Here is a 12295-nt window from a genome sequence, read left to right on the forward strand (position 1 = left end):
GAGGCTGGATCTTTTCCCAGCTTTTTTTGAGATGGAGGTGGAGTCTACCCTTGGCAGGTTGGAACTCCATATCAGGGCCAAAACGGTGACCTGACACCCACTTGTTCGCACACCCAGTTCAGAAGCAGTAATTAACCTAACATGTTTGGTTTTAGATTTGTGTTGTCTGTAGCTGCAGGCCAGTGAGAAAAACCCACACACATGGGTAGAAAGACACACCAGTCAGATCCAATCTGCATTTGTCCTCCTGAAGGGAGAATGTATTGACTACAACATGTAAAAAAAAAAAAAAAAATCTAACTTTAAACTGTTTTTAATGAAAATAAAAAATAATTTAAAAAGTAATGAAAACACATGAGAGCCTATCAAGAGTTGTTGTCAATTATTGACCACAGATCTTTTTAAGGCATTTACCTGCTAACGTGGCTTCTAGCTGATTCTGGGTTCTCTTCAGCTGCCAGCTGATTTTGGTTTTGCTATTATTTATGACAGCAAAAGCTTTTAGAACTTTCGTTTTCTACATTACTGAGACTTTATAAAGAAAGGACAGAGAGTCATACATTTCCCAGGCACATAGTGTCATATTATAGTATAATCAAGTAACTATGCTACCTCCACTTGTTATGAAAATACTGCATATATCAAAAACAACTTGAAAGAAATTTGACATTGCATTATAGTTGTATCTGACACTTTGAAATTGCCTGTCTCTTTAAGAACCTCCTTTCCTCTCTGACACTCTGACACTCCAACTTCAGCACCTGCCACGTCAACTTTTCAGTACGGAAAATGATATGAAACAGTTTTTCTTTTCTGTTTTTTTTTTTTTTTTTTTTATCTTTGTAGTGTTAACACGGTTTTTCTAATCTTACAGTTTGACTTTTCTGTATTTCTTTAGTAAACCCCTGTATACTGAGGCAAAAGATGTTTCATGAATAATGGTTAACTGATAAGCGAGTTAGAAAATAGCCTTTCATATTAATTAATACATCAGTATTACATTTTCCTTTACATCAAATAAAGTTTTATTCACACTGAATTTGTAATATACTTACATTTGAAAGCCATGGCTGAGCAAGATTTCAATTAGAGCTACACAATACGCATTTGTTTCACTTAGGAGCAAATATTCATTATTACTGCCTCGCCTGTAAATTTGTTTGGGCAGTAAGCAGTGGAAGTAAACACTTGGAGCTGCATATATAGAAAATGAAAGAGAACAGCCAGGAGACAGAAGTTGGACCACCTTTCAACTCCTGAAAACAGCCTTGATTAAAAGAAATGCTCTTGAGGTAGACAGTAATTTTCTGCTGCGGTTTGTTTAAACATGTTTGCCTATGGGGCTGCAATGCATGCTTTTATTAAAAGCTTCTTCCTGAATGTTTTAATTTTTTTTTTTGTCCTTCCAAAAAGTCCTAATTTTACCAGAGACAAACACAGCTCTAAAGGTTTTCTCTGTTTTTGCAGGGTCGCATTACTCTCATGCAAGATCCTAATGTACAAAAGTGGAGTGAGGTGGAGCGATAATAAACTACAGCTCCATGATCACTGATGATAACACAGTGAGACAATGCAAGCAATTGAGATGTCAGCTGTAAAAGCCAGTCGTCTTGTATGTTTTTTTTTCTGAGAAACTCAGCAGCAACTTGTGTGTCAGGCTTGCCATCAGTGCATCAGCCACAGCTGCTGAATTGAACTTTCAAGCCACATTTTGCTGTCAGGCAAATGGAAAATAGTGTTTGTTCAAGATAAATGATGTACGTCGGAGAACAGCAGATGCACTTTTGTGTTCTGTTCAATGCAAGTCCTTTGTTTGAATTTCCGGCTTATTTAAGTTTACATGACGAGATGTAGGGATGTTTTTTTTTTTTATGTTACAGTGGAGTACTGAAATAGTTCCTAACCTTCAGTTTCTGGATGATTTTCTTTCCTAGACCTCTCCAGGCAACATGTCATCATCAGTCCATTTTACCTGTGGAATTCCACAGGGTGCAATTTTAGTTTCTGCTCCAAGATTACATAAAGGAAGTCAGTGGGGCAACTCAGATAGACCAAATTAAATCAAGCAATGCAAAGACTAAAGCTCCAGTGTGCCTGCTTCTTCATCAAAGTCTTCTAATAAAATAGCCCTTATTCTCAAAAGCACCCCTGAGACATTAATATGGTATTTAGCCTCAGCAAGATCTGTCTGTCTGTTTGTCTGTCTGCCTTTCTTGCTGTTGTTTTAGTTTTGAATTATACATCAGATTATTATTTTTTTTTTTTATGGATGCCTTGATCTCGTTGTGTTGACCTTTCACAGCCCACCTGTTTATTCTGATTCTTAGATCTATTGTGTGTTTCTGTTTTTTTTCTCTTTTCTTTGGTTTCAATAAAAATCCCAGCTTTTTTGACTCACTAGCCTGTTACAGAAGAAGTTGAAAAAGAAGTTGAAAACAGAAAACTAGACAATATTCTCAAAAGTGAAAGAAAAAAAACTCAGTGTATCTAATAGTTTTTATCTACACTCAAGATTTATTAACTTAAGACAAGCTCAGATGTCTTACTGAAAAGTTACTTGTACATGAGTTTATTCTTAATTCAAATGTACTAAGATATTTGCACTAAAAACTAAGACAATAACAACTGATAAGATTGTGTGTTTTGGCAGTGCATCTTTGTGTCGAACCATTAAATATACTGGAACAACACAAAAATAACTTTTTGCCCCAATCTGACCAGGCAGCATGATGCATACATAAATTACATAGAAATGTGGGACTAAAGAACTGTAGGCTTTTGTAAGAATTCCCTCTAGGTCTTCTTCATTTTCTTGTGTGCCTTTGTGATGAGTAGTTCCAGTGGTACAGTTTGTGTTAGAGACGTGAGTTGATATTCTGAACCGCGTCTCCACAAGACACTTCTCACACTGAATATAATGCCTACCTGTGGGACATGGTCCAGAAATACAGATATTACTCCATTGATAATAGGAGCCACACTGGCATGTTTTAATTCTCAGACAAAAGTGCAATGAATTGGTTATGGTTCTCCACAAATGTGAAAGGAAATACGGATCATATGGCTCTATATGCATTTCTCAAGGATGCCAGATAGACTGTAAAGCAGAGAATAAATCAAAGTATATCTCAGCAGATGAATTCAAAGCTGTCTTCCTCTGGTTTGCCCTCGCTGCAGGGCTGCACGTGCACCTGCCACAAGGCAGCCTTTTGAAGACCCCATGTAAAACATGGGTGGGGCCCTGTCAGAAGAAATGCGATTTCCAGAGTGCATGCTCATCATGCAGAAAGGTCAGGGACCAGATGGACTGGTTTATGACTTTAAAGCAAGTGTGCACTGCCTTCTAGATTTTATACTTTTAGGGAAACACAAAAGAAATGTATTGTAGACGTTTTAACTCTGACACATTTGACTATTTTTTTTCACCTTTTTTTTTACCCAAACATGCTGAAGCTGCCTAATTTCAAAGCTGTGATTCTTAACAATAATTTTATAATAGGTCATAGTGAAGTATATACTCAAGGGCCACTTTATTAGGTACACATGCTCGATTGCTTCTCAACACGAACAGTGTATATGCAAATCCAATGACAGAAACTCAATTTAGTTAGATATCAATTCAGTTAGACTTCTTGCTGAAGTTCAACCCAAGCATCAGAACGGTAAGGAAAGGAGCTTTAAGTTTAGCTGAATGGCTGGCATGGCCGATGCTGCCGATGCACTGGGATTTTCACACACGACCTTTTCTCAGATTTACAGAGAATGGTCCAAATGAGAGGAAACAACCAGAGAGCAGCAGTGTCAGTGCATCAAAACTTGAAGCAGATGGCCTACAGCAGCAGAAGGCCACACAGGTACCACTCCTGTCAGCTACGAACACAAAACCGAGGCTTTAACTCACACAGCTAGCTGAGTACTGCTGGTTGACCATCTTTTTTTTTTCACCAGAGAAAATCCATTCACTGCACGGAAATGTCACAAAGCTCAAGTAATCTCAAACTGGTTTCTTGACTGTGACAATACGTTCACTGTACTCCAGTGGCCTCCACAGTTGCTTGATCTCATCTAGCAGAGAACCTTAGGGATCTGGTGGAGTGAAAGATTTGCATCATGGATGTGCAGCCGACCAATCTGCAGCAACAGTGAGATGCTCATGCTGTCATGTTAATAAGGACCAAAATCTCTTAGGAATGTTTCTAACACTTAATTGAATCTGTAAAGAAAAGGAGTATTAAAACAGTTCTGAAGGGAAACATGGGGTCCAACTGAGTTGTAGCAAGGTGTACCTAATAAAATGGCTGCTGACTATAGCTCTGTAATAGAAAGAGTCCTTGATATACCTAAATTTTATTTGTTATTTTATTGAACAGGAGAAGGGCCCATTGATTAACTGTTTAATTTAACATATATAATATAAAAGCATTTTTAAAGTCTTAACATTATATCCTATTTACTTTTATGGTTTATCAAAAGAAACATTTTAACAGCTTTCTTTCATAACAGTTACCATTATAAACACAACACAGTATAATTAGAAAAAAGAAAACGTGTTTAAAAAAAAAATACATTCAAAAAAACAGTTATTTTCAACTGTGATAGTTTTTATAGATCGCACACAACATTTGTTTGTTATTTGTTCATCACTTAGGGAAGAACAGCTATGAAATTGATGAATTTGCATTTGGAAGCTGTTGCTGCAGACACACAATATGTAGTCAAACAAGCTCTCAGTGCGAGTTTAACCAGCCATCCTTAGGTTGCAGAAACAAATCAAAATCTATCAGAGAGACAGCAGGAACACTGAGAATGAAAAAAACAACAACAAAACAACAGTATAGCCTGGTACATTCTGTAATAGAAAAAAGTGCACTTTGAGTTTAACAACATTAAAGGACCTAGAGGTCAATAGGAGACAGCTGTGGTGGCAAAGCTTTCAATATCAAAGACAAAGCTCCTCAGAAAATCTAGTTAAGAGAAGAATGCTCTTGAGTAGAATGGCGGATCGTTATCCACATCTGTCATGAAACTTCATTAGTGCAAATATTGAGAGTTTACCCTGAGGTGCAAATCATTCATTCTCAAGAACAACATTCTTTAAAGGGCAAAAGATCGACATCAACCAATATGCTGAATACAAAATAGGAAAAGGAAATGTTAAAATGGGTTATGATCTGAACCATATATCATCTTCGAAACATGTGGAGAAAGTAAGATAGCAAGGACACACATGGCTTCTGTTGTCACCGGGTCACAAGTGTCTGCTGATGATGCGATGGGCCAAATCATTCAAAGGTGTTATGTTGGAAAAGAAGATGTACTCTCTGCTCTGATAGACCCAAATGCAGCAAATCGGATGACATTGTTTCATTGAACAGATAGGCAGTGACCCAAAGCATTCACAGCAGCATCCAGCAATTTTTTGGGAGTAAAATGGAGCGAAGTTATTGTGTTGTGAAGTGAATCTCATTCACACTGATGAAGATCAGCTGAAAAGTGTAACACAACAGCAGTAAAGTTTAGCAAAATCCTTCACACCTCAGTATTTTACTGGAATACTATGCACTTCCTACCCAATTCCTAAGTTCAATCCTGCCTAATATACAACTGCTACAAACATCTGATTTTGTGAAATTCTCTCTGTGCAGAAGAGAGGCTAAATGCCCTGCGACAATTATCTGTGTAAAACTGCCACTTTCTGTTTATAAGCATCAATTTTTTTTACAAACAGTGACCTTCATTTCTCCTTTGGGACAAAAAAAAGAAAGATATTTCTCTCTTGATGCAGATATTTTTCTTTTTGGCTCTAAATCACATAGAAATTTCTGGAAATATGCTGAACTTGAGCATCCGTGACATTTTAAAACAGCTTCTGACATTTTTTTTTTTCATCTAGGCAGTGAATCAAGGACATCATTATCAGAAGGAAATGAACCCCTTGCTTCAATCAAACCCAAGGTAAAAGCATATGTCTCACTACAGACGTGTATTTTTTTTATTTAAAATATAATATAAATGGGGTGTGGTCTGATGGTGCAGGGGCTAAGCACAACCCACATATGGCGGGCATAGTCCTCGACGCAGTTGTCGCAGGTTTGATTCCCGGCCTAGCGACCCTCGTCGCATATATTCCCTTTCTCTCATTTTCTGTCAATTAACTATTGAAAGACCACTAGAGCCAAAGAAAATCTTTTTTAAAAAAAATCTAATATAAACTACAAACTTTTCGGGATAGACAGATTTTTCATTTTTAATTTTTGCACGCTCAAATGCGTTGCACTCCAATGTCTCACTGTGAAAAGACTAGCTCCCATTAAACAGAACTGACATGCTGTCTAACCTCTTTGCACATTGGATTATTAATAGCCTTGGTGAAGAGAAGACAATAGTTTATAAAATTGTAAGCACCACTGATGCACATCATGCATTGCCTTAGAAACAAACAGCCTTGGAGCCCAGAGTTAAGCATTAAAAAAAAAAAAGAAAGTTAGAAAATCATAATCAGATGGTTACCAGTGACTGCAATATTTACTCTAAATGTCAACTGTCAGATGGATGTGTAGGCTGGGGCTTATCTTGCTCTCAGAAGACTCCAAATAAACTTGGAGTATGTCAGGTACTGTGCTTTCTTTCTCCCAGAACTGCTGTTGTCATTTTCACAATGGCATTTTTTGCTCTTTCTTTTACAGATTATTATGCTTGACAGGCTTGATATCTGGGAAATATTTGATAAGAAGTTTAATTTTGTTGGGAATTTGAGGCTTTTGAAAATTAAAAGAGCCAGTCTTTTGCTTTTCTGTGTTGCAGAAGATTCAGTTGTCTTCGCTGTGGAACAACAGTTGGATATGACCCACATTGTTTTACTTGCCTGCAGATTAAAGTGAAATTCAAAAAGAATGAAAATTTAAGTAGTAGCCTCTTATTACTGGAGGAGAAGGAATTTAATTCCAGTCTTCATTTAAGTTTAAAGCTGAACTACATTCTGGTGCAGATAACAAAAATCTTGTTACTGGTGGGAAACATGGTCTGAAATGTTTTGCACCTACCATTTATATGTGCCATTTTGTTATTTTTCACAAAATGGTGAGAAAAATTTGATTGCATAACCCTAATGCAGAGTGGATTAAAAAACTGAGAACAATGTGAAACATTTAGAGTTGCTTTCAAAATTGTTGTCCCCTAAAGCAACACAACATAATTGTTTGTGGAAGACACATTTTTGGTGCAAAAATAATACGGAGCATCATAAAAATAACTAATTCTCAAAGTAATGCATGGTGGGAGGAGCATCTGCTTTTTGTTTCTTCACCTCAAACTAGGACTATAAATCAATGTGGAGGGAATTATAAGCAGTTTCAATTGGTTTTGTTGCTGCAAAACCAACAGGCTTTTGTTAGAAAACTAAAGATGCAAAATAATTGTGTCTTTCAACCTTCTGCAAAATAATTTCCAAAACTAGATTCCAAAACTGTTCAACTCAGCTATAGAATTTGTGGTTTCAACAGAAGAAAAATGCATCACCATCTTTAAGGTATCTAAAAACAATCTTTTACTTTCTCTGTTTTTTTTTTTTTTTTTTTTTTTTTTTTTTTTTTGTTAAGTTGAGCGGAATAGGTTCTAAGTCACAATAAAGGCATAGAAAGTTTAGAAATTATTTATCTTGGCCTGAAGTCTTTTCCATCACAGAAAATATGCATTCGAACAGGGCTGTGCTATCTCTTTATGCTCACTGTCTGTCAAATTTGTTTTGGTCCTCGGAGAGAGAAGCAAGCTTAGCGAATTGAGTTATTTTAAAATAGGTTCAAAACCTCCTCTAATACATCTGTTGCTTTCATTAAAAAAACAATAAAAAACAAAGAATGATAAATAATCTAGCACTGAAAACATGTCACAGTGTACCGCTCAGTCTCAGTGAGACTGAATCCCAGCCTTTATCTGGGCTGTATTGTGTACTATTTATCCATCTGAGCGCCCTGCTGTGGCAGTGTATGAATGGATCCAGTTGTCCTGGGAGGCTTCTGCAGACATTATATCGCGCCAGCACTCGCTAAAGCACAGCCGCGTCTCTGTGCTTGTCCATCTCTTTATGGGTGTACACAACCATGTGATGTGTTACAAAGGAAGACAAAGGGGTTGCATCACAGATCCGCTACTGAAAATATGCAACTCCTTCCAGCCACCCACCCAAACGCTTCTGATTTATTGATGAAAAGCAAGGTACCCTGGCGAGAACGCGTGTTGTCTCCCATGTGTTTAAATAGTCTTTGTGGTATTTGTAAGAACAGATGTAAAATATCTCCTCGGCTGCAGGAACAAACACGATAGATGTTTTCCTTTTTGTTGTATTTCACCAACAAACTGTATGACTGCTCAGTGAAGGGATGTTATTTGATAGGATGTCCACTGAAATGGATATTAGTATTGACTGGGAGCTCAAACACGCAGCTCTACAGCATCTACAGCTGCAATGCTGAAATTAGACTTAGAGGCAAGTCATGATTTACATATTAAATAGCAGCTGTGCAGGATTTCTGCTTGTTTTCTTTGTTTTCTTCAAGGCTTTGCATGCTCATGCACCCTTACAGTGAATACTATTATAATGTTTTTAGAGCATCCTGGCACCATTGCAATTCTTTCTCTCTGCTAAGAACTACAGCTTCCTTGACAACAAATATGCTCCAGTCTCTGAGCTTTATGTTGCCATGGCTTCTTTTTTTTTTTTTTTTTTTTAACATGCGATGTATTTTCTTTGGCAGCTTATTTTAAAATCTAATATGATGACATGTGTTTTGTTATTGTCTCTCATGTTGGCAGGCGCACAAATGAGAAAATGCAAATAAGGATATTAGAGGAAGACTTAAATGTAAATTAGAATTGTGAGATATTTAAACAAATACAAGTTTGAACTTTTAGTGGAGTTGCGAAGGTGTAAAGCAAACAGTCCTTTTTTTTTTCTGGGAGCTATTTGGATTTTCAATACATGGAATAACTTTGCAGAGGCAGCGTACCTGCACACGTTAAATGAAGAGGAATTATTCTCTTTATCCTACGCCTGTATTTGGAGTGTAATAAATTAAAATTCCAAGAATTTAATCACTCTTGCCAAGTCCCACTTAACATTTTGAAGTCCAATTTACACTTCGGTTGCAGGGGCCCTTGTCCTTGAAAATTGCTTCCATTAACTTTTATACAATGCTCCTGCCCATCAAACAGTCAAAGTGGGTTTGGAAAGAGGTAAATGCTTCTGTTATACAGGAAAAAATCAACTCCTTAGAACAGTTCACTTACATTATTGCTTAAAAGGTATTAGAACAAAAATTTAAAAAAATTAAATAATTCATTTTCATATACATGGAGAACAGGGCTGTGCTATCTCTTTATGCTCACTGTCTATAAAGGCGTAAAACTATATAAATTCAACAGAATATTTACTTTGGTGTTGGTGATTCACTTTTTTTGTCCCTTTGCAGGTTTTCAACTTTGAAAATAGAAAAAAGAAGGGACAAAATGCTAATGTCCATAGAAGACTTGTAAAACAATTCAACTGAATCTGAGATATTTGATTCTTCCAGCAGCTGTTAGTCTAAATTGGTGGATGTTTGCTTTAGTTGTTTCTTGTATTATACTAGCATCATTATGGTGCCATTAATCAGGCAAAATTCTGTAGTAATAAATCTGCTTTGTTCATTTTTTTGTAGATTTAAAAAAAAATCTGCTTTGGATTTATGCAAACATTTTTATTTTTTTTTATTGACAGCAGTCTTAAATATGTCATGTTGCTGGCAATGTGCTGTAAAATATAGCAGTAAACAAACCATGAAAAATTTGCCTCCTAAGTGGATGAACTGTTTTCAGGAAGAGCGACAGCAGCAAACATTGCACTTCTGGATGAGAAGGCAGACCAACCAGAGGCAAACGCTTGAATCTCCTGCTGCCAGGCGAATATTGTGCAGAAGATTATACTGTAATTCCACATTAAATATGCTCTGGTTTGCTCTTATCCAGAGGCGCAAGATGTTAATGGTTGATTGCACAACTGATGTATTGCCCAAAAATGATTATGGATGCTGTTTAACAAATGAATCTTGCATCTCTTCCGAGTAATAACTCATCTTGCGATATTTCCTCCCTGGCTGCAATCATTCACGCCGTGCTAAAGGAGCAGTGTTTTCATTTACTGGTAAGTGAAAGATCTATAGTTGTACCCTGCGTACATCACAGATGGGGAGATGCACTCATTTGGAGAGAAATGAAGTCATGCTCCCACAGAAACAGGCGAGGTTAGGACCCTGACTCGTAGTCACAATGTGATGATACTTGGAAGTCGCAGCTGGAGTCAGAATTTAATAAGTGATCCTTCAGGTAAATCTGCAAGGCTGCGGGAGAAGTGGCTCAAGGACAATGGAATCTAAGATGGGCTTCTGAGAGTGCATGATGATGGGACTCCATTGTTAAAATGTCATAGGGTAAGATGGTGAGTGTAATGGTATGTGTTGTCATGACTGTCTGGCTTTATGGTCTTTTCCCCAGAGAGTGGATGGACGTGCTCAGCCCTCCTATTATGCCTCCCAGCCAGCAGAGAAGGTCAGGCAACACAGAGAACAATTGGGAAAGTCTACTCAGAGGTATGGTAACCTTCATTTTAGTCCTTTTACCCCCGTTCTGCTTTTTATGTCCTTGGGAGACGGGAAGATGGCAAACAGTCTGTTGCTTTAAGACTGGTTACACGAAAGCATTCAGCTAATGGAAACAGTTGTTGCTGAAAGAGCTTTTTCAGAGATGTTAAATTTCCTCCAAGGATGCGAGCAGGAAGATGGGACAGCAACTGAAAGTGTATCTAATTAGGCCTAAGAAAAAAAAAAAACAGTCATGAGTGGCGCTCTCTGTCCTTCACATAACACCATAGGTCAGAAGAGACAGGCTCATTACAGGCCTGTACCTCCCCAGACACATCCGCAAGGTTAACTGATGAAACCTTTCCAGTTTACTACATCACTTTTAAAACTCTCACAACGTGTCACATAATTAGTTTTCATTATTGTTGCCCACGTTGAAATAAGATAAAATGCTCATCTCAATGCGTTCCATAACCTTTTTAGCATTTAACTGCCTGTCAGTTTAACAGCTCAGTTTCTGCACTTTAAGGTAGTGGGGGATTACTGGGAATCTCTTTACGGCTTCATAATTTGGTTCTGCGTCTGGGTGTCTTAGGGCTTGATTGATTAGGGAAAAAATGGCAGCGGCAGAAAACTTTTAAATCCACCTGGGTCTGAAGGTCACCATACAAGCTGTATTCTATTAAAAGTTGACAGAGTAGGCCTTTATTCGCATCTGGCACTGCAGTGCTACTGAAAATACAAAAAAAAAAACACCAAAAAAAGCTAAAAAATCTGTGCAATCGTGACTGGAATCAATGCTTTCTTGTTTCATTTTGCATGTTCTAAATATGAGGTTTTCACTGTGATTTTCTTGGCTTTAATACAGGAGAGGGTAGCATGGTGAAAGAAGAGGAGAATGGAGATGAATATTTGAAACTCCTCTATGATCCTTGCCTCAACTGCTATTTTGATCCTGAGTCAGGAAAGTACTATGAACTAGCTTAACTCAAAGCCCATTACCATCAGAATGAATAAATCACATTAGATGGAGATGAATTGCTTTGAGATTTTACTTTTTTTTTTTTTTTTGGGCGTTGAGCTTTATTGATCGGAAGTGAATTCCCTTTTCACCAAAACCCCTTCCTGTGTTAGCTCCTTTGTTCCTGGAAACTAACTTCAGCTTTGTTTTGCCATGTGTGGTTAGTCATGCTAGATTGTAAGGTATTGGGGAACTCTCTAAATCAAACACATGGCCTTTTGCAAGTGAGGGCTCATTCACTTCTGATGACAAAGAAAGGCTTTTCATAAGTCTTGGCTTAACAGTTAATATGGAAACCTTCTAAAAGAATTTGCCGGCACTTCTTTTTAACGTTACAGTGTCTTAACATTTAAATAGTGAAAAGATTCATGTTTTTTTGTTGTTTTTTTTTTTTAATTGAATGTATGCAAAAAAAAAAAATCCATTAAAATATGTTGATGTTTTCATAGTGTCTGAAATAAATTTGATCTGAAAAATGTGGTTCCAGTCTCTTGTGTTTGTTTTCTTTCTAATTAGTCAGAGCTGTCCAAGAATACAAGAATGGAATGAAAGATGATTGATTTTAATACGTTCAACTGGATTTAAGATACTCCAGGCTCTTTTCATGGTGTTTAACTGTAAGTAGGAGAGGCAGCTGGTGGGCTGCTGATTAGACTGGCAG

The 12295-nt window shown here is 37.2% G+C and overlaps 1 protein-coding gene across 4 annotated transcripts in view; it reads left to right on the top strand.

The window, feature by feature from the left end:
- cfap20dc (CFAP20 domain containing) overlaps positions 1 to 12018 on the top strand; it is a 39601-nt gene extending 27583 nt beyond the window's left edge. For 2 of the 4 annotated variants that reach the window (XM_055021281.1, XM_055021297.1), the window contains 3 exons: positions 5894 to 5955; positions 10528 to 10622; positions 11482 to 12018. In XM_055021281.1, coding sequence (XP_054877256.1) covers positions 5894 to 5955; positions 10528 to 10622; positions 11482 to 11600 — 276 coding nt within the window. In that variant the 3' untranslated portion in view covers positions 11601 to 12018. Of the gene's footprint in view, positions 1 to 1467; positions 1758 to 1934; positions 2147 to 5893; positions 5956 to 10527; positions 10623 to 11481 lie in introns of those variants that run through there. The other 2 variants (XR_008604872.1, XR_008604871.1) reach the window with 2 other exon arrangements.
- Positions 12019 to 12295: the final 277 nt, after the last annotated feature.

The sequence above is a fragment of the Poeciliopsis prolifica genome, unplaced genomic scaffold (genome assembly GCF_027474105.1).
Source record: "Poeciliopsis prolifica strain line A6 unplaced genomic scaffold, Auburn_PproV2 SCAFFOLD003, whole genome shotgun sequence".
In the NCBI taxonomy this organism is placed as follows: Eukaryota; Metazoa; Chordata; class Actinopteri; order Cyprinodontiformes; family Poeciliidae; genus Poeciliopsis; species Poeciliopsis prolifica.